This window comes from Macrotis lagotis, chromosome 8 (assembly GCF_037893015.1).
Source record: "Macrotis lagotis isolate mMagLag1 chromosome 8, bilby.v1.9.chrom.fasta, whole genome shotgun sequence".
NCBI lineage: Eukaryota > Metazoa > Chordata > Mammalia > Peramelemorphia > Peramelidae > Macrotis > Macrotis lagotis.
This window is the reverse complement of record NC_133665.1, coordinates 86,026,895-86,047,475: the sequence shown is the minus strand read 5'-3', so window position 1 is coordinate 86,047,475 and position 20,581 is coordinate 86,026,895. Positions and strand designations below refer to the sequence as shown.

Below are 20,581 nucleotides of genomic sequence, written 5' to 3'. Positions count from 1 at the left end.
TCCTTAGTCCTAGATAACTTGCTTCTCAGTGTCATCTAAGATGATCATAGCATGACAAAACTTTTTTTCAATACTTAGTTTTTCCAAATGCTTAGTTCTGTCTTTTTCATGTTGTACTTCTGAAATTCATTTTTTGAACTCATTATATTTTATCACATTTAATTTTACCCAGTGTTTTAACTTATCAAGATATTTTTGAATCCTAACCTATTTAGGGTATTAGCTCTTCTTCAAAACCCTGTATCCTCTGAAAATTTGATAAGAATGCCTTCCCTCTGAGCTTTTATCAAGTCACTGACAAAAATGCTAAAGGACATGGCAAAACATAGTTCCCCAGTATACTTCATATCAGAGTACCTTTGACACAGTTATCAAATCATTAATTACTACTACCTGTAAAATCTGGCCAATCCACTTAATACTGTTTATTAATACTGACATTCCTTAATTTTTATGCAAAAAAGCATGAAAAACTTTTGCATATTTCACTGGAGGCTAGTTTTTCTCTGACATCAGTTGACTAATTTTATCAAAAAAGGAAAGTCCACCATGATTTGTTCTTTGTGAAATTATGTTAATGGTGGCCACCATTTCCTTGTCTAGATGTTCACTAGCTATTCTTTTAATATCTCAATATAGACTTTTGCCAACAAGTGAAATCGTGTTTATTGGCCTATAGCTTGCAGGTCCTAGTCTCTTCATTTTTTCTAAAAATTGGGACAGTTGCCTGTTTCTCATCTTGCTGTACTTCTCTCATTCTCCCAAAGCTTTCAAAGCTCACTTATAGTGGGTCAGTGAGCACATCTGTTAGTTCTTTCTGTACTTAAGAATGAAGTCCATCTGGGCTTAGTTACTTGAACTTGTCAAGGGTGGCTAGTTGCTCAACTATTAATACTTATTTTGGATATCAATCGCCATTTGTCATTTTCATACTGTCCTTTTAGTTTCAAAAACCATATTGGCAATAAAAACAGAAGTGGAAGCTTTCCTGAAACCCAGTGCTCCTAGTTTGTCTTCAGAGACCAAGCTAGACCCAGTTTGATTCTTCTAGTACCCTTTAAGGTATTAGAAGATAGCTTTCAAGTTCCCCACAAAGTAACCTCTCCAGTTTCTTGGTGGAATCTTCTTTTGGTTTGGTTCTCAATTCTTTATTCTGGTCCCTCTTTTCTTGTTGTACTTCAGCTTTCAGAGTCTTTCCTAAAATGGGGCATTGAGATCTTGACACATTATTCTAGTCATGATATCAATGTGAGAAAAACACTGGGAACATAATGAGACAAAAAAAGCGCTCATTGCTTCTTAGCTAGTTCATTCAGAAAAAACAAGGGTGACTTTAATCCTTGAGAAAAAGGTATCTGATGGTGATGGGGGAGAATGTCTGCTTTGATAAGAAACACCTTTATTATCTCTAAAAAACAAAAATAAATAAACCTGGTTTCCTCTGTCAAATTATGATTCTACATGTGTGGGTGAGAAAAAAATGATCAGGGAGACCCTTTTATTAATTATGAATCATTACTGTGTTTTCTGTGTAAAAACTGTAGGGAACTAAATGTAAGAAGTGTTTAATCTGAAGAATGATAAAAGGTAAAAGAGGTGGTGATATTCCTTTCCTGGAAAAGTGGGATTTTGGAAGAGAATCCCTGGAGGGAATGTGGAACAAAGTGGTTATTCATTTTGCTAGGAAATCTAGGTTTGTGGTAACTTTGCATACTGCAGTTGCCTTGGAGAGAAGATTCCTCTGTATAAAATCCCAACCAACAATCTAGCTCAGCAGAAATGCCCACATCCATGATTACTTGGGAAGCAAGCAGGAGGTACTTTTTAACACTCCTTAGGGGCATGGAAACTCAAGCAGACCTATCCATTATTATTTCATTTACAGGAGTAAATTAGGTTGATTGACTCCAACCATCACCAAATCAAATTAAAAAGCTTCTGGCAAAGAAAATATCTCTTCTTCATTTCATACAACTTGGCAGGACTGAATTTGCAGCTTCTTATGTCCCTGGTGAATCTCAGACTTGCATTTCAATCCACTTTGATTTCCAAATATCCATTTCAGCAATTTCTCAGGAGCTGGGTGGGGGGGAGTTTGGGCTGTGTTACAGTTCAGGAAGGGTATAAAAGGACATTAATCATTCCCGTGGAAACGTTCCCGTCAGCAAGTCAAACTGCTGATATTAATGAGTGTGTTTCATATTTCATTGAGTCTCTCCTGGTTTCAACTGTTCCTTATGACTCAGCTGGCAAAAGACAAAATAGTCGTCTAAGAGGTGAATGTCTTATGGAATGGTAATAAAATGGTATTGGAGAAGTCTGAGTTTAGCCCTGTGAGAGCTGGGTACTGACCCACCACATTCAACCAGTATGGTCCCAGGATAACTGAATCCATTCCTTTCTCTGTAACAAGCAGCTAAAATCAGGGTACCTATTCTATGGGGGATTCATTCTTTCTCTTGAGGCATAGAAAGGAGGTAAAAAGCTTACTCTCTTAAGAGTGTCCATTTACATAAATCTTGGAGTAGAAAGATAAAGATTGGGTCAAATTATGATAGAGGTTCTAATGAGCTTGAAGTTGTATAGTATGCTGCCAATGACTCTTGGAGGGACCCAAACTGATATGGGGGAATGGAGATTTGATTTATCTTTAACTAGGTGCAGTGTCAGAGTATGACCCAAAGAAGCAAATGGATATCTCTAAACTGAATTGGTCCATTGATTAGTAAAATTATTAAGAGAAGAAAAAGATGCAAGGCTTCTCATGTTTTCTATGCACCATAGCTGAGAGTGTCTTGTGAATTAGGCAGATGATAGACAGCTTCCTCAGAAGAAAGCTTGCTATAGTGGAAAGTGAACTGAATTTAGTCATAGAGTATCTGAGTTTGAATCATGTCTTTTTTGTAACTATTAGTCTCTTTCCCTGGCTGAACCTTCTCCATCAACAAAATGAAAAGGGCTGAAATAGTTGATCTCAAAGGTCTTTTGGAGCTCTAAGTCCTGTTAACCTATGGCAGGAAACCCTAGTCCTGGGACTAAGTGAAGTCCAACATTGATAGTCTACTTGACTGACTCACCGGGATGGGCAGTCTCTTCGGTTGCAGGCTACAGGTTGCACAGCTGGCTTAGCCTTTCCCGCACAATACGAAGGGTTGACCTCAGTACTATTCAGCACACACTTCAACTGGAGTTGTTGAACTCCTTTGTTCCCGCATGAAGCTGAACATCCCACCAGTTTGTCCACTGACCACCAGTACTCTGCAGCGGCCACAAGGTAAAATTGGAGAATGGTTATATAACTCTCTCTTCCAGTAGGTGTAACTATTAAACCCCTTCCCGTCACTCCAAGTTTGGTTTTATGCATCCTTCTTATACTAGAGCTTTTCTTTTTTATCCTCTCTCCACCCCAAAATGTTACTTATTTCTTCAGAGGAAAATGTTTTAGCATTTATATTCATTTATAATAAGTTCTCAGAGGATGAAGGGATCTGAAGTCCTAGAATCTAGGCTTTGACTGTGGCATTTCCTAACTTTGTGACCTTATGCCTCAGTTTTCTTATTTGTAAAATGAATGTTGGATGTTATAATAAATAATCTCTTATGAACTTTTGCATCTCTAAATCCCATGGATTTTATAAATCACAAACTTCATAAATAAGTAATAAGCCTATGAGATTCTTCATTTATATTGTATGAGATCAGTCAAGCAATGAGCACTTATTATATATATATACACACACACACACACACACACACACACATATATATATATATATATATATATATATATATATGTATATGTATATACACCATCTACCAAGCACTGTAACAGTAAATGCTGGGATGTGAAATGAGATGTAGAGAATTACAGTTTGTTTTACTTTCTTATGTTGGGTAGGTGGGGGCAGGAGAATATTTAAAAATACTTGTGGGCTTGTAAATTTTTAGTACTTCATTTGCAAGATGATGCCATACAAACTGTGCAGATCCCCACTAGTTGCTGAGGTGTAGCAGGGTAGGGAGGGCTGGCCAGCAGGGAAACTGATCTTTATTTTTCTGTCTATGAAGCCATGTTATTGTGGGGTGAGTAGGTGGGAGCAGGGGGCTTAAGGGGGAAAAAGTTTTATGGGCTTGGAAAATTTTTTATTTTATTTTCCAAGGCTACCTTTCCATATTGTCATCCAACTGTTTCTTTTCCTTCAGAAAGCCTGCATTTTGGAAACATATGCAATGGAATTTCTCTTTGAAGTGTCTCACAGAGGCCTATGGAGAAACCCAGAGATGCCAAGCTAGAGGTTTCTTATGGGTTTCTATAGAAATATCCATTGAAGTTTGTCCCATTGTTTTGTTGTTATTAGCACCAGAAGAATGCAGAGAGATTATGGATGGTGGTGTATCTCTAAGGAGATAATGCTGAATCCAAATCCAGGTTTCAAACTCTAATACTTCTAAATCTAGCTAGAAGTTTCCAGACAGAGCCCAGGTCAGGGCCATTTGTCAATCAAAAGACACAAAATTTGCATTTCCCTAATGGTCCTTTTTATTATCCGTACTAAAAATGAACATAGAGGCAATATAGTGCAGTTTGGACAAAATTATACCTTTGGCATTCAGTCCTAATTTTAACTTTTAGGGTTTGATAGGTGGGTATTTTAAGCCTGTATCCCCTTTCCTATGTCTTACTTGCAAAGGTGCTTGTTTCATTTGCAAAATGTCTGAAGTAGACTCAGTTTATGAAGTTTGAGATTTTGATTAGTGTACCAATCAGAAATAACTGCATTTTCTAATGTTTTACCAGAACTTGAAATGTCTATCTTGTTTTCTAGGCTGACTTCTTTAAGAAATCAAGAATACAACTAAATTAGTATGACTTCCCAGATCCAAAAACTTTCTCTTGCCCCCCAACGTCCTATGGATTGTCTTCCCCTGTTTGCATGTAATTGCCTTGAAGAAAGAAATTGGTTATTGATCGTGTAGCTCTCAGCACAGCATCTGACACATAGTAAGACTTTATTCTCATTCATTCATTAATTGGACATGGCATAGTGAATAGAGAACTGGCCTTGGATTTAAGAAAGCTAGGATTCAAATTTATATATATATGTTTACAAATATATGTATATATACACACATATTTATATACATATGTGTATATACATGATCACAATATGTATGTGTGTATATGACATGCATGTGTCAATTATATATGCACACAAGCTAGGTGATCATATACAAGTCTTAGCATCTCTTAAAAACCACTGATGCCTCTTTAAAATTAAAATTTACAGCTGAATTGCTGAACTACATCAATGGAGAAAATTTCCACATGAGTAGTTTTGCAAGCTGCAAAATCACAGATTGGAAAAAACAAAAGCAAATCCTCATCCAGACCATAATTCAATGCTTTTTCTTACCTTGGATCACGAGAGATGCCTTCTGTACTAGCCTTCCAGCCTCATTCTGAGCTAGGCAGCTGAATTCACCCTGAGACCCTCCACTGATGTTAGTAATCTGAAGAATTTGCCCAGCTTCTAATATACTGTATGTTGGTTCTGCTGATGTGGCAATAGGCTGATGATCATGGAACCAAGTGATATTAGGCATGGGATGGCCTTTGACTGGGCAACCTAGAAGGAGGTAAGATAAGAAGTAAATCTTCAGCAAAGACACCAAAGAAAAGTGATTTATTATGGTGGTTGTTTTTGTTTTTGTTTGTTATTGGTTTTAATTATTGTTATAAAGTCATGGATTTTGAATCTGTGGAGGAAGAAAGATCTTTGAAAAGCTCCTATCTGACTTTCATCTTGATCAAATGCTTAACATAAATCTCAAATTCCTCCTGGTAGGGTGCTTTGCATGAATAATCTTTGTCTTTCATTCTCAAAAAATATCATGACATCAGTGTTTATGTCATGAAAAGCTCATGAACTGGATTTGAATGAGGATAGGAGACTCCTCTGGAAACATCTGGCTCCAGTGGCCAGATATGAATCAGGGCAACTGGAGATAGCTCTGAATGAAAGACAATCAGGGACTTGCTCAAGATCACACAGTTAAGGGGTGGCTAAGTAGGGCAGTGGATAGAGCACTGGCCCTGGAGTCAGTAGTACCTGAGTTCAAATCTGGGCTCAGATACTTGATAATTTTCTAGCTGTGTGACCTTGGGCAAGCCACTTAACCCCATTGCCTTGCAAAAGCTTAAAAAAAAGATCACAATCACACAGTATTAAGTGTCTGAAGCCGGCTTTGAACTGGGGTCTTCCTAACTCCAGGGCTGGTACTCTATCCATTGTACCTCCTAGCTGCCCCTCTGCATGGGGTAGAAACTTTCTAAATGTTTCTTGAATGAAGAACTCTTGATAATAGTTTCCTTTACAGTAGACTCATTCTTTTATGTAGGTATATTATAATGTCTATAATTTCATGGAGGTATTATAGCAATTTTAAAAAATTAATATTGAATTCAAAAGTGTCAAAATATATCATGTTACTTTTGATGAATTCAACTGAAAGTTTCTAAAAACTAATTGTATTTATTTTTCATGAATTCAATCAATTTTCATTTGCTGAACAATATATCTGTCCCCATTTTGATTTTACATGGAAATAAATGACCTTTTTAAAGAGTATGACAGGAAAAATAATGGGGATCCAGCAATATTTGTGAGGACCAAACTTCAATCTGTGCTAATTCTATTTGAATCTTTTTCACAGAAATAAATTTTCACATGAGGTTGAAAAAGTCCTCATAACAAACTGATTTGCATCTATCAAATTGTGCATCATCAAAGAGAAACTAGGGAAATGGGTAAAGCTGGTATGCTGAGTCAAGAAAGATGTTATCAGTCATTTCCTGGGATTATGGTATATCAGTTAGCTCAACTCTGTAAATAAGATGATAATGCTGGTAACAGAAATTTAGTAGAAGGTTCAGAGATAAGAGAATATTGTTGAATTACTGGCATTTCGGGGGAGATGACCTCTAGAGATGATAATGTTTTTTCACTGAATCCAAATCTAGAATTAGCTTAGGTGTGTTGAAGAAGCTTAAGTTTCACCAAGGGCAGAACCACACAAATTGCTAGTGAATCTAATCATTTCATCATAACATCTTCTATGGGATAGACCAGACCCAATGAGTCTTCCTGGAAGAGTGACTATAAGGTGGCTGCGAAGGACTGGAGGACGGTTTGGTGCTTGAACAAAGAATCACTGGAAGCCTGATAAGGAAAGATCCTTCTCATTCAGGGAGTCAAAGACATCAGTAGAACTTCTGAGGAATTGAGATTTACCCCCAGTTGCTAGCTTGTAGAAATGGAAGGAGCACAAGGTGGACTAAATACTAGGGGTCCCTTGGCAATATCTGCTTTTTCTGGGTCTGTAAATAGGGTGTGTATTTTATCAGGTAAAGCACTGGAAAAGACTAAAGCCTCCGTAGGTAGTGTGTAGAAAAAAGCAAGGGTTCAAATTCAGATTCTGCTACTCTCTACTTGTGTGACTTTGACTTCTTCTTTGGGCCTCATTTCTCATTAAAATGGGGATAATAATAGTTGTTTTTATCAACTTAAAGTATTCATTTTGAGACTCAAATAAGATATAGCCATAATAGACTGAAGTCCTTAAAGTACTATATGAATTGTGACTTAAGTGTGACCTTGACTCATCAATTCTCTCTAAATATTTGAAAAATGTTAAATTCTTCCGAATTTCATCTTCTTGGGTTCAGTTTCAAGGACCCCTTCCACTGTTATTCATTAATAGCCTCACAAAATGGGGGATGGTCCAAAGAACCTCACCTTGAGGGCAGTACTAGAGAAGGATTGGGTAGGGTAGCCAAGTGCCTTTGAAACAATCCTGATTTGAAGTCATATAGCAATTTCACTTCTTGATGAGTGTTACAAATAGTATAAATTCTTCCTGAATGGACCTGGCAACCCAAAACCTAGCATTTCATACATGTTCATTGAGTTTTTATTTGTTGAATCAAAGCAGATGTACAAAAATTTAATGATAGCTTTATTGATTTATAGTTATATATACTTTTACTTATTTAAAAAGTGCAACTTTTCAAGATGCATGACAATATATTTCTAGAGAAGTTTAAGGTTAAAAGTTCTTTGCTCCTGAAAATCCTGTAAAGTATATAGTACTGTTAATCTCTTCTTTTAGTTGAGTAATCTTAAAAATGATTTGACCACAGTCTCATAGCTATCAAAGTTGGAATTTGAACTTGGATCTTTCTTGAATCTAGGTCAAGCAATCTTACTTTTCAAGAAAAATACATATTTTTTCTATTACATCTCCTTCCAGAAAGGAAGGTAGACACCAGCCAAATAAAGCATTTTATTTAGTGTCTAAGAGAATTTGCTTGCTTTATAAGTTGACAGATGAGAATATAGCTGTCCATGAGTTATTAGAAAGCCCTTAGCCAGAAGAGATGCCATATTTACTTCTAAGGGTCAATTCCTCCTACTCTGCTAGGGATAATTTTTCTGAGTGAGTAATTAGGGGGAACAACCTGAGTCTGTTCTTTAAGTCTGATAATATTACTGGTAAACTATGCCAGAAACCACAGTTTTTCTTTTAAAAAAAAAACAGGTTTACTTAAATATGAAGTTTGACCTTATGAGGGGACATATTCAAATAGAATCATGCAGAGGAGATTTGGTGTCCTCCACACCCCTCTCAGGCATACTAATTTCTTTCTTCCTTTCAAGTAACTCATTTCACCAAAGAAGCACTAATATACAGTACCAGGATTATGGAATTTGGGTTTTCTAATCTGTAGAAATGAGGGATTAGAGTTAGATCAGGGTTCTTAAACTGGGGTACAAAGACTTCCCCTCCCCTCAATGTGTGTGGGTAGATTACAGAGGGCCTGGAAGCTTGGATGGGAAAATACATCTTTATTTCAATATAATTTATTTTCTTTATAATTTAATGCATTTTATTTTATGAATTTAAAAACATGATTTTGAAGAGTTCTTAGGTTTCACCAGAATGATGCAAGTTAAGAATGCCTGAGTTAGAGGATTTTTAAGGTCCTTTTCCAGCTCTAAATTTTATGATCTTAAACCTGCTGGTCCCCATGGGGGGTGGAGATGGGGAGCAGAGAGAGAGAGAGAAGGGAGAAACCCCACCATGAATTAGGCATGTGGATTTTGGAGGAAAAAAAGAACTGTCACATGGAATTTCAGAGCAAGAGGGCTAAAAAGAGACCAGAAGCTTTACACATTAATTAGTTCAATCTACTCATTTTATAGCTGGGCAAGCTATAGAGTTGCCCAAATTTGCAAAATTAGTGACAGAGCCAGGGTCATAGTGCCTTCAATTCAGGCATGTTAGAAGGCCCATTGCTAGTGCTTCACATAGCCTCTCCAGAGGCTATGAATTTGGGTTAAAATTTTGGAGGATGGCAAAAAATCAGGGTACTGAGATGATATGCCTTCAGATCCCAACACTGCTTTAAGTACATAAAATGGACTGACTGATGATCTTAGGGATTCCTGGGATATGACGCCAGAAATGTAAAAAAATGAAGCACTGCTAACCTATGTCCCTTACTTGGAATGCTTTTCCCTTTTCTCATCTAAACTCTTAGAGTTGAGCTCAAATTCCCCTGTATTATGAAATCTCTGACCTCTTCATTCCACAGTACAATCTCCCTCTTCTCATTTACTTACTACTTGGATGCCTGAGTGAGTCTGTCTCTTCTTTGGATAAAATTTAGGAACTAACAAAGGGACTCCACCCACACACGTAGAGGCTCCCGGAAGGAATAAAGATTTCAATTTAGTGAGAAGGTGAATTGGTTATAGGTACCTTTGGATTAGACAAGGTTTGTTGCTAGGCCCTTGTGGGGTAGGAGTAGGGAATGTGACATTCCTTGATTGGTTAGGATCTTTTGCTAGGGCTAAGAACAGAAAAGGCTCTTCTTTGGGGTAGCTAGCTCTGTTTTGATAATGAAGGACAAGAATCATTCAATTTTGTAACCTTGCCCAAAAAGATAGGATTGCCTATGCTGTTTCAGAAGTAAGTTAGTTTATAAGCAGGGGCTACAATATGAACAGGATCAGAGGTAACATAGGAATTACTCCAAAAATGGAGTAATTTTAATTACCTGGGTTATTTACGTCTCCCTATTAAAAAAAACTGGGGAGTGGGTGAAAGAGGATCACTTAAGGATTCACTGTGCCACCCAGCTACTCCGGATGTAAATTATTCTTAATATTTGTATGTGGGCCAGACTTTCCTTTCAAATCTTGTCTCCATGAAACTTGTGCATTGTTAAGATGTTTTCCATTTGGGGCGGCTAAGTGGCGCAGTGGATAGAGCACCAGCCCCGGAGTCAGGAGGACCTGAGTTCAAATTTGACCTCAGACACTTAATAATTACCTAGCTGTGTGGCCTTGGGCAAGCCACTTAACCCCATTGCCTTGCAAAAACTTAAAAAAAAGTTTCCCATTCACCCATTTCAATGAAGTCGATATTGCATTTCTGTCCCATTTCTTTAGACATTACGATTGTCCTGTAAAGCCTATCTCATTTTTCTTTTTTTTCTTTTTTAATTTTAATCACTGAGGATACAAAAAAGATGATTCCCAAAGAGATATTTTGCATCTTAAAGTTTACTATTCTGGAAAGAGGCTGGGGGTGGGGGTAGGGTTGCTGTTCCAACTTGCAGAGGCAGCTTGAAAGAATTAGAAAAGTATATTGGGAAGGTAAAGAGACCATGAAAGTGTCTCCCATGTAACACTGGGAATTTCAAACTTTGTAACTGAATGACGTCCCTAGGAGGAGAGTAAGAAGGGGGATAGTTTAGGCTAGTGAGAATGGTCCATTGTTGTTAGTCTCCTCTTCAGGTCTTCAAACCTAACTTTCTACATTTTGGGATCACTTTAAACATATCTGTTTTCTAGACTGGATTTCTCATCATACAGATGATAACGACTCTGAGACTCACAGAAGCCAAAAGACACAAAGTGTTGTGTATATCTCTCTCTAGGGAAACTCTTGAGCACTGAACTGTGTTGCAAGCTGCTAAGTAAGGTCTTAAGAACAGAGCACCATAAAAACTGGGACAGTGATTATCTTTATGTTATCAGATAAAGAACTACATCTTTTGACATCTTTGAAGACTTTCCTTATTCTTGCAAATATTCTTGTTAAAGGTTGGGAAAGGAAAGAAGAGGTAGACTGTGGAAAGGGATAGGATAAGAATGAATGGATAAAGTTTTTTTGGACATTCATTGTATCATTGGGGCATTTCTGCATAGGTTATATGTGCCTTAGAAAACTTAGGTGCTAATCTTCATAGAATTTTTTTAGATTTTTTTTTTTTGCAAGGCTTGCCCTAGGCCACACAGCTAGGTAATTATTAAGTGTCTGAGGCAGGATTTGAACTCAGGAACTCTTGACTCCAAGGCCGGTGCTCTATCCACTGCACCACCTAGCTGACCCATCTTCATAGAATTTAATTGAACATGCTTGTTAATATTTAGATAGTATTTAGCTACAATGTATTTATAATTGATGCAACTGGTCCTCATGGACCTAAAATTATCTTAGGAAAATCTACTTATTATAAGATATCTTATAACTAAGACCAAAAAGAAACTTATCAGCCATTATTATGCATTGTCTTTTCCATGACTGCTATATCTTCAAATACTTTTTTACTGAATACAAATTTTTTTAGTCCTCACCAGCATATTTTTCCCATTGAAGGTTATTATTCAATCTTCTAAAATCTATACTCCCTGTGCTTACATGTATGTCTATCTGTACGCACACAAGGATATGTATACAGTGGCCTTTGAGAATAGCCAGTAGCCAATAGTAAAAAGGAAGAATCAAACCCCAGTTCCCACTGTGTATGTTCCTGATGAATAATTATTACATTTTCTGTTGCTAATGAGAAAACCTGACTTGTCATAGTGGGTCCCTCATGCCACTGGACATTTCTCATTTCTTAAAATAAAGACACATCAATCATTTCTCATAGGTGAGTGATCTTTGTCTATTTCCTTGCCCCGGACAACAAAGCTTTGGGTCCATTACTGAGGCCAAGTAATAAAACACCTTCTGTGGGATATAAAGGGCCCTGCATGCAGGTGATGAGGACCTCTTTTTCTGCTTCCTGCCTCACTGACCATATTCATCCTCCAAGTCTCAGCACCTGCCTCAGGAAAGGGAACAACAGAAGGAGCCTGAGGCCAGCAGTTATTAAAGACCTTTAGCATTAGGACTGCTGAGGAGGAAACAGTGCTTGGGAAGGCTGCCTGACTAATGAGTGTTCTGGCAATGGAAAACTTCTTTCTATCAATCCTTCTTAACCAGTGAAAGAAAATATTGCCTTTAGGCCTCCCTTGTTAGGTCCATTGTGGCTCTAATTTGAGCCAAAGCCAGGTTGTGATTCACAGATGTGTGAGGTTTGCTTCCCATTTTTTTCTGGAGGGGCTGGGGGAGGTGCATGCAGGAAGAAAATAAAATTGTCATGTAAATTCCCTCCCCATTTCCCTTTATGATTAGTTAATCTTCAGATGACAGCAAGGAAGTCTCTGCTAATGGGTCTGACTCCTTATCCTCCTTCTCCATCCTCCCAATCAGCTATAGCATAAAGGATATAGAGGGATGGGGAGAATTTAACTTTTAAGAAAAAAGTTCACCAAAGTTGGCAAGTTCTCATAATCACTTGTTTTGGTAGTGACTGAGACCAAGGACTTCATCAATCAGAATGAGTGAGCCCAGCTCATGACTAACATTTTTGCATCTTTGAAACTGGGGATCCTTTCATTGCTTCCCTATTTTCTTTTTCTGATTGAACTTTTCGTTTTGATTACTATACCTAAAGTGGCATAGCTCTATGCAGTCTAAGACTGCATTAGATCTTTTTGGTTATCATACTTCCCAATCCACAAGAATCCCCAGATCTTTTTCTGATGAATTATCTGTATTTCCCCCAATGATAGACTTCTGAAATTGTTTGAACACAGGCATAATATTTCATATCCTTGTTGTTAAGTCTTATTTTATGAGATTTAACCTAGTCTACTGAAACTTTAGGAAACTTGACTGGTGAGAAGGAAATTTATAGAGACAATGACTTTGTCCCTTTATCTCCTTTGAACTTTCTCTCCGTGATTTTTTTTTTTTTTTAGGTTTCTGCAAGGCAAACGGGGTTAAGTGGCTTGTCCAAGGCCACACAGCTAGGTAATTATTAAGTGTCTGAGACCGGATTTGAACCCAGGTACTCCTGTCTCCAAGGCCGGTGCTTTATCCGCTGCGCCACCTAGCCGCCCCCCAAGTAGTATTTCAATGTAATATTTTTTTACCACAGTGGTGCTGAACTCTTATTTAACCATACCAAACAAAAGAACTTGACTATGAAATGCCCCGCCCCTTCTTCCCATCTTATAGAGGCAACTAGTCTACCATTGCAGAAAAGGAGCTAAGATTGAGAAGTTTTATGGAAAAAATGAAATAAAATAAAGGCATAAGGCTACATATTGACAAAAATGAATATGAAAAAATTCAGGGCAGCATAGGAAGACTTCTGTGAACTGCTAAAGACAAGCCATCAGAACTAGAGAAGAAATATATACAAAGACTGTTCAAATGTAAAAGCTACCAAAAACTCAAACTGATATTGAATAACCATAATAACTAAGTATAGCCCTGAAGAAGAGATGGAAAAAATACATTTAATTCTTTTTCAAAGAGGTGGCAGGTGGAACAATTCATAAACTGGCAGATTTGGTTGATGAGCTGGTCAGTTTTTTTGAAATGCTTCCCTTCCCCTCCTCCCCCAAGGGATGGCTCTACTCAAAGAGGGAATAGGGATGTATTTGAAAACAAAGATGATTTAAAAAACAAAAGATTTAAAAAGAAATAAAATTTGTAAAAATAAGTAGAAAAAGGAAAGAACTGGGGGGGGGGGAGAGGGGAATGACTTGAAAATGGGAAAAAAAGAATCCTCTCTGTTTTCATCTATTTTAATGCTCCTTAAAGGAAGAGAAAGTGTGATGGATTAGGAAATACTGTGTAAAATATTAAATACATGGAATTCTTGCTTCATGAGCTGGCCCTATCAGCATTTGCATTATAACCCTATATTTTCATGGAGTTAAAACTCACCATAAAAATAATACTTCTTGGGATGAAACTTGGTAATCGGAGCTCTTGGTCTGGAAGTCCTTTCCTTAATTTAATTTTACAAAACTGGAAGATATCCACTTAGTCATTTACAATTTATTGAGGGTTCTGTGTTCTTCTGTTGGGTATGTGGTACACAGAGAAATCTATCCGTGTGGCCTTGGAGATCAGTAAATGAAAGTAAGAAACCTACATATAAGTTACCTGTCTTGTTCACTCTTTGAGGTTCATCCCCTTATGATGATAAAGACTCTTAGAGATATAACTAAAAATTGAGTAGGAGTTGGCAAGGAATAGGGGACTTACGGAAAATATGATTAACTCATTGAACAACCAGACCCAAGAAATTATTGGGAGAAGACAAGCAACTTTAACTTTCACTCTGGTTTTTCAGACCTCCCAAATAATATGGTCAAATAACCAGGTGCAAAGACTATCCTCAGGCACTCATGGCCAAAGAAAATTTTAAAACATTCCAAGAAGTGGGGAACTAACTATAAAAGCTTATTTTCCATCCCCCTGCTCTGCTGTTCTGCCTCTTCCATTGACTAGGAAGGCAATAAAGTCTCAGGACTGTGGGGGCATGTGTTGGGAGAACTTAATCTGTATCTTATCATGGAAGGAATGAAAGAAATAATCTGAATATCAAGGTGAGATTCAGAGAAAGATTGATCAAGAATAAATGCATTTAACTTAGAATGATTTTGTAATTGTAAAGTCCTTCTAACCCTAAATAAAAGAGTAACTGGGGATGTCCAGTCCAAAGAAAAGAAGACTGGGGGGGAGATACTATTATATTATCACCATTAATAAATATTTATTAAGATGCCAGGCATGGGTAGTGAGGTGGCACAATGAATAGAGCACTGGATCTGGAGTCAAGAAGACTTGAGCTTCAAATTCAGCCTCAAACACTTAGAAGCTACATGACCCTGGGCAAGTCACTTAATCCTGTTTGCCTGTTCTGACAGGACTGAACAATAGCAACAACATTTGCTAAGCTCTGGGAAACAAAGGAAGGATATGATATAATTCTTCAAGAATTTGACAGGCTATCACAGAATATCTGAGTTGGCAATACTGGGGCCATGAACAAGATCAATAAATCTGCTGAAGCTTGAAGCTATCTAGGTAAGAAGTCTATTGCTACAAACAATGATCATTCTACTTTTACATAGCTCTCATTGTCAGGGAGCTTTATCAAGATTATCTGTCCAGCTGTGGCTTCTTCCAAGTTCTTCTCTCTGTGGTCAAGATCAAGTATAATCTTAGTTTTGCATTAATACCCTTCACACATATGAGAATCAGTCTAATGTCCCCTCTTCTCAATCCAGACATTTCCCAGGTCCTAGGTTTTTTTCCCCCCTACATATCCTACAGATCCTCACATAGTTTGACCTCAAGGTGCTTTATCATTTTGATTGCTTTCCTTTGGCTTTTTTTTCAAAATGTATCCTTTTGATGTCCTTCCAAAACTTTGTTGTGAAAAATAGAGCATATTTGTTCAGATACAATCTCACTAAAGGAGGGGACAGCAGGGACAAAACCTTTTATTCCTCAATCCTGTGCAGCTCTTTGCCACCTAAGATTGCATTAGTTTTCTTGGTACACATTTAATTCAGATTGAGCTTGGAGTCCCTGCCCTGCCTCCTAAAACCCCAAAATGTGTTTAGCTTGACTATCCATATCAATTTAATTCTAGGTAATTTTTTTTTGTTTTAGTTTTTGCAAGGCAATGGGGTTAAGTGGCTTGCCCAAGGCCTCACAGCTAGGTAATTATTAAGTGTCTGAGGATGGATTTGAACTCAGGTACTTCTGACTCCAGGGCTGGTGCTCTATACACTGCGTCACCTAGATACCCCTCTAGGTAACTTAAAAAAAAAGTTGCCACATTTTTACCTTAATCCTTTTTTTATTTATTTGACTTCATTTTGACTGTCATTCAAAATGGGAGTTAACTTTGTATCATCTGCAAATTTTATGTGTGCACTTATCCTTGTCTTCAAGTCAATGACAAAGATGTTTCAAAGCTCATGGCCACAGACACATTCCATCAGTCATGCCCATCCAAGTGGAAGTGGAACTATTAAATATTTCTGTGTCTGGCCACTCAACAAGCTTTTTATTTTCTTCTTTGATTGTATTATTGTTCAATGATCAATTTTCATTTTGCCCACAAGAATAGGAGGAGAGACCATACAAAAGGCTTTGCTGTAATTGAGCTACATTTATACTTGGTTCTTTGTGATAGTCACATTTTCTAGATGTTTACATTCCTTTAATAATACATTCTAGCATAGTTTACATACTCTATTCTCTACTTTTTAGCAGAGGCAACTAGGGCAACTAGAGCCCTGGGCTTGAAGTTAGAAAGACCTGAGTCTCAAACACTTACTAGCAATGTAAGCCTGGGCAAGTTGCTTAACCTCCGTCTGCCTCAGTTTTCTCATCTGTAAAATGAGGATGATAATAGCTTTTATTTACCAAGGTTGCTGAGATGATCAAATGAGATAAATGCATAGTATGATTGACAAATGCTTATTTACTTCTCCCCAATTAAAAAATATAGACTTTTTTTCAAGTCCTGTGAGTTCTTTTCTGTCCTGCAAAACCTTTTGAAGATTTCAGAGTCTGGAAGAAACAATATCACAAGGGAAAAACAGACAAACATGAAGACTACTATGAACTGATACAAAGTCAAGAGAGCCAAACTAGGAAAAACAATATTCACAGAGACTATAACAATGGAAATGTAGCAAATAACAATAAAAATTTGGAACTCAAAGCTGTGTAATTATAATTATAATGTAATGACCAAGTTTGGACTCCAGAAGAAATAAATCCTTTTTCTTTCCAGAAGTTGAAGCCTAGGACAACACACACACACACACACACACACACACACACACACACACACACACACACACACACACACTTTGTTGATAGGTTGGTTAGCTTTCGGGTCTTACCCTTACCTTTTTCTTTGATATTTTTAAATAAAATAGCTCTCAAGGTAAAAGGGTAGAGGATATAATCAGAAATGAAAACTATATTAATAAAAATAAAATCCCAGAAATCTGAACTCCCCAAATCTAGGACTCTTATACTTTTTCCTCTTTCTACCAATAACAGAATGCATTCCAACATTTTAGTTTTTCTACCCATCTAAGCTATAATCATCAATTCCTCTTCAGGTTCCCATCATTTCTATTTCAGCAACCAATTCTCCCCACCACCCTCATCAGATTGGGAAGAAGGTGTCCAATAGCAGCTATTCTAATTGTTTTCTCCACCTTTTGAAGAATAAAATTATAATGGAGAAAAAGGATTAGATATGTGCAACTACAGAGGTAGATTTTGGTTTGATATAATGACTTTCTACAATGAGAGTCATTCCTACATAGAGTAAACTCAGGAAAGAGAGGACTTTCACTGGAGCACATTGATGGGAGGTGGAATCAAGAACAGACTTGAGTTCAAGGAGGGGTAGAATTAATAGAGCTTTGAGGCTTTGTCCAACCCTAAGATTCTGATTCTGTCACTAATCTCTAAAGTTCTCCTTTCTCTTCCCTTCACTGACAAATGTAACTTAAAAAAATCAGCATAAAAAAATCTTTCAAAATTTGGGGTTTACAAGGCCTAGGCAATTCCGCCCTCTTGCAAAATGGCAGGTGCTTCTACTAATGACAAGGAGACCTGCTGGTTGTCTACCAGGGAAAGATCTGGCAGCAGCTTTTACGATTCTGGGGCAGAAATTTCAGTAGAGTGACTGGACAGCTTTAAATGAGCTGCAAGTTGTGAATATTTCTATGGCACATATGAGAAGGGTCAGAATTCAGTTTGTGTACTTCTCTCCTTTTCCACTTTGTGGTACAGTGGGAAGAATTATGGATATAGAATTAAAGGGCAGTCAATTGAATCTTGTTTCTTCCATAATCCCTTCTATACTCTAAACCTATCATAGGTTTCTTCTTTCTTAGACCCTGTCTTTCTTCTGATTATATTTATTCTTAGGATTTAAAGTCTCTAGGGGAAAATGATGTTCATTTCATTATAAGCATCACAGCATAAACCAAGTGAACTATACTATTATATATGAATATAATATATGACTTTCAAGGCACTTATTTTCTTGCTACAGGAAAAGATAAGAAAATGTTAGGAAATATCCAATTTCTTTTCCCTGAAAGAAGTTACCTGTTTTCTTGGCTGAAATCAAAAAGAGTGCTTGATCAGGGGAAAAATCCTCCAAATATGCTCTATGAAATATCTCACCAAGAAACCCTTCTTAGAAAAACAACCCCCCCCAAAAAAATATCAAAAAATTCCTGACACAGTCCGGATCCTCTCTCCTTTGTTAAACCTGAGCTGCAGCAGCCCAGCAGCTGGAATGAAGACTGGCTAATATTCCTAGCAGGTGTCCTAAGAGGCAGCATTGCAGAGTTCAACAACAAGTCACAGGAAGGAGCGGAGGCTGATGAGGAATAGCAGAGTGAGATACAAGGGTCAAGGCTTCTGGGGACACAGGAAGGTCTTGTATTTATTTAGCCTATATATGTCTCTTGAGTAGTGAGACTCTTGTGTTCAAGGAATTTTGCAACCAAGTAAAGAAAATAATATGCAAGGTTGGGAGAAGGAGAAAGGGGTAGCTGGTGGCAGGGGGTGTGTGGAGGGGAGATGGGAAGAATAGACCTGGGGGTCAGCATGTGTAATGATGCTGCTGTCTGACTTCTGTCTGGCTAATGAGGTGTCCTGGCAGCCAGGGTCTGGCTTTGGCAGCTGATACTGGAGAATGTGTGGTTTGTCAAAGACTCATAAACAGAGACATCCCAGGGAGAGGAGGTCAAAAATCCTGCAGACCTGGAGAGAGCATCTGACAGCAACTTGATGTGCATACAGCTGTAGCTGCTTTTATGGTACAGAAATGTTTTTAGTCTTCAGTGTAAGAGTTTCCCAACACCTGGAAGAACTCGAGAGCTACCATATGATGGCACAATTTGTTGGCCAAAGGAGGAGAGGGAGACTATACATACATCTGGTTCTGCATTTTATTATCTACCAGGAAGGAGCTGGTGGGAGCAATTTGAATGGCATTTGCATTAGAAGGTTCAAAATCATGGTGGCAAAGTTTGGCTCATCAGAGCTTTTGGATTTGGAGATGGAAGGATCTTAGATGATGTTCAGTATAATATTCTATTTTATAGGTGAGAAAAGCAAAGGACTAGTGGTTAGTAACTACAGTAAGTGCTGCTTTTAATTAGTTCTAGACTTGTCCCAGAGTTATATTGGTCTTAAAGTCATTTAAGTAAAATGGGTTATTGCTGGCACTTAGCTTAGAGACTTTGTAATATTCTAGGGGTATAAAATTTGATTCAAATTTCCCTGATCCATCATAGATGACATAGACTTACAGGGACTTCAGAACCAAGTCAATCTCTTCAAAATCCTCAACTCAGAGAACTTTGAGTTTTAATCCTATTTAGTATCATTATGACTTTGGTTAAGTCTTCACTTAAGTTTCTTGGGCTTCAGTTACCTCACCTGTAAATTGACAGATTAGAGTAGATGGCTTCTGAAGTCCCTTTAAACTTAGGTTGTGACATTAGTGGACTTCTGTTTGAATTCCAAATCTGCTATTTACTATCTGTTTAACCTTGGGCAAGCCTCTCTGGACCCTAGTTTTTTCATCTATAAAAGGAAGAGGTTGGACTAATGACTTTGAAAGTTTCTTCTCCCAAAATCTATGATCCTATGAGGCTAACTTATATACAGTAGAACTGAGAGATGTGCAGATGGATAAATGAAGAGATGCAGCTTTTATTCTGTATATAAAAATGCCTCTACTGTTTTTCTTTCTGAAGTTAAAATTCTTTTTCAAGCTCAGGGAGCTGGCCAGATAATTGCACATATGGAGGACTCTGCCAGTTTATCCGCCTTGATGTTGCTTCAAAAGTGTTAGACATTACTGACTCTGCCAGATTTCAGGGAGCATCTTCCATGAATTTTTGGTCTTATCTCCTTGGCAACAAAAGTCATCCAGAACTCATTACTTCTCAGCAGGCACTGCTAATAGTGGAATGGTAAATTCTATAATAAGTAGTTTTTTTTTCTTTTCAAACAGAGATCTTCCAAGAGTGGAAAGTTTTTGTAGTGAAGCTTGGCATGCTATATACCTTTCAAGTTATAATTATAAGGAGAAGGATCAATGAGAAATACTGAACTCTAAAGAAATATCCTATGTACTATTTTTGGTCTAGATTCATAGATTAATAGAGGTAAACTCAAATAATTGGATATTATTTAGTCTAATTTTCACTTTATAGGTGATGAAACTATCCTAAGTGAGCAGCTGGTAGCAGATCTAGGACATGGCCTCTGGTAAGAGGTGGGAGATCCCATCCCTCCTAATCTTGGATGAATTGCTTGT

At 37.5% G+C, this 20,581-nt stretch overlaps 1 protein-coding gene across 5 annotated transcripts in view; it reads right to left on the bottom strand.

Moving 5' to 3' along the window:
* ADAMTSL1 (ADAMTS like 1) overlaps window positions 1–20,581 on the bottom strand; it is a 1,134,116-nt gene that overhangs the window by 14,342 nt on the left and 1,099,193 nt on the right. For all 5 annotated transcript variants that reach the window (XM_074197566.1, XM_074197568.1, XM_074197565.1 and 2 more), the window contains 2 exons: window positions 5,415–5,627; window positions 3,078–3,258 (listed from right to left, as the gene is read on the bottom strand). In XM_074197566.1, coding sequence (XP_074053667.1) covers window positions 3,078–3,258; window positions 5,415–5,627 — 394 coding nt within the window. The remainder of the gene's footprint in view (window positions 1–3,077; window positions 3,259–5,414; window positions 5,628–20,581) is intronic.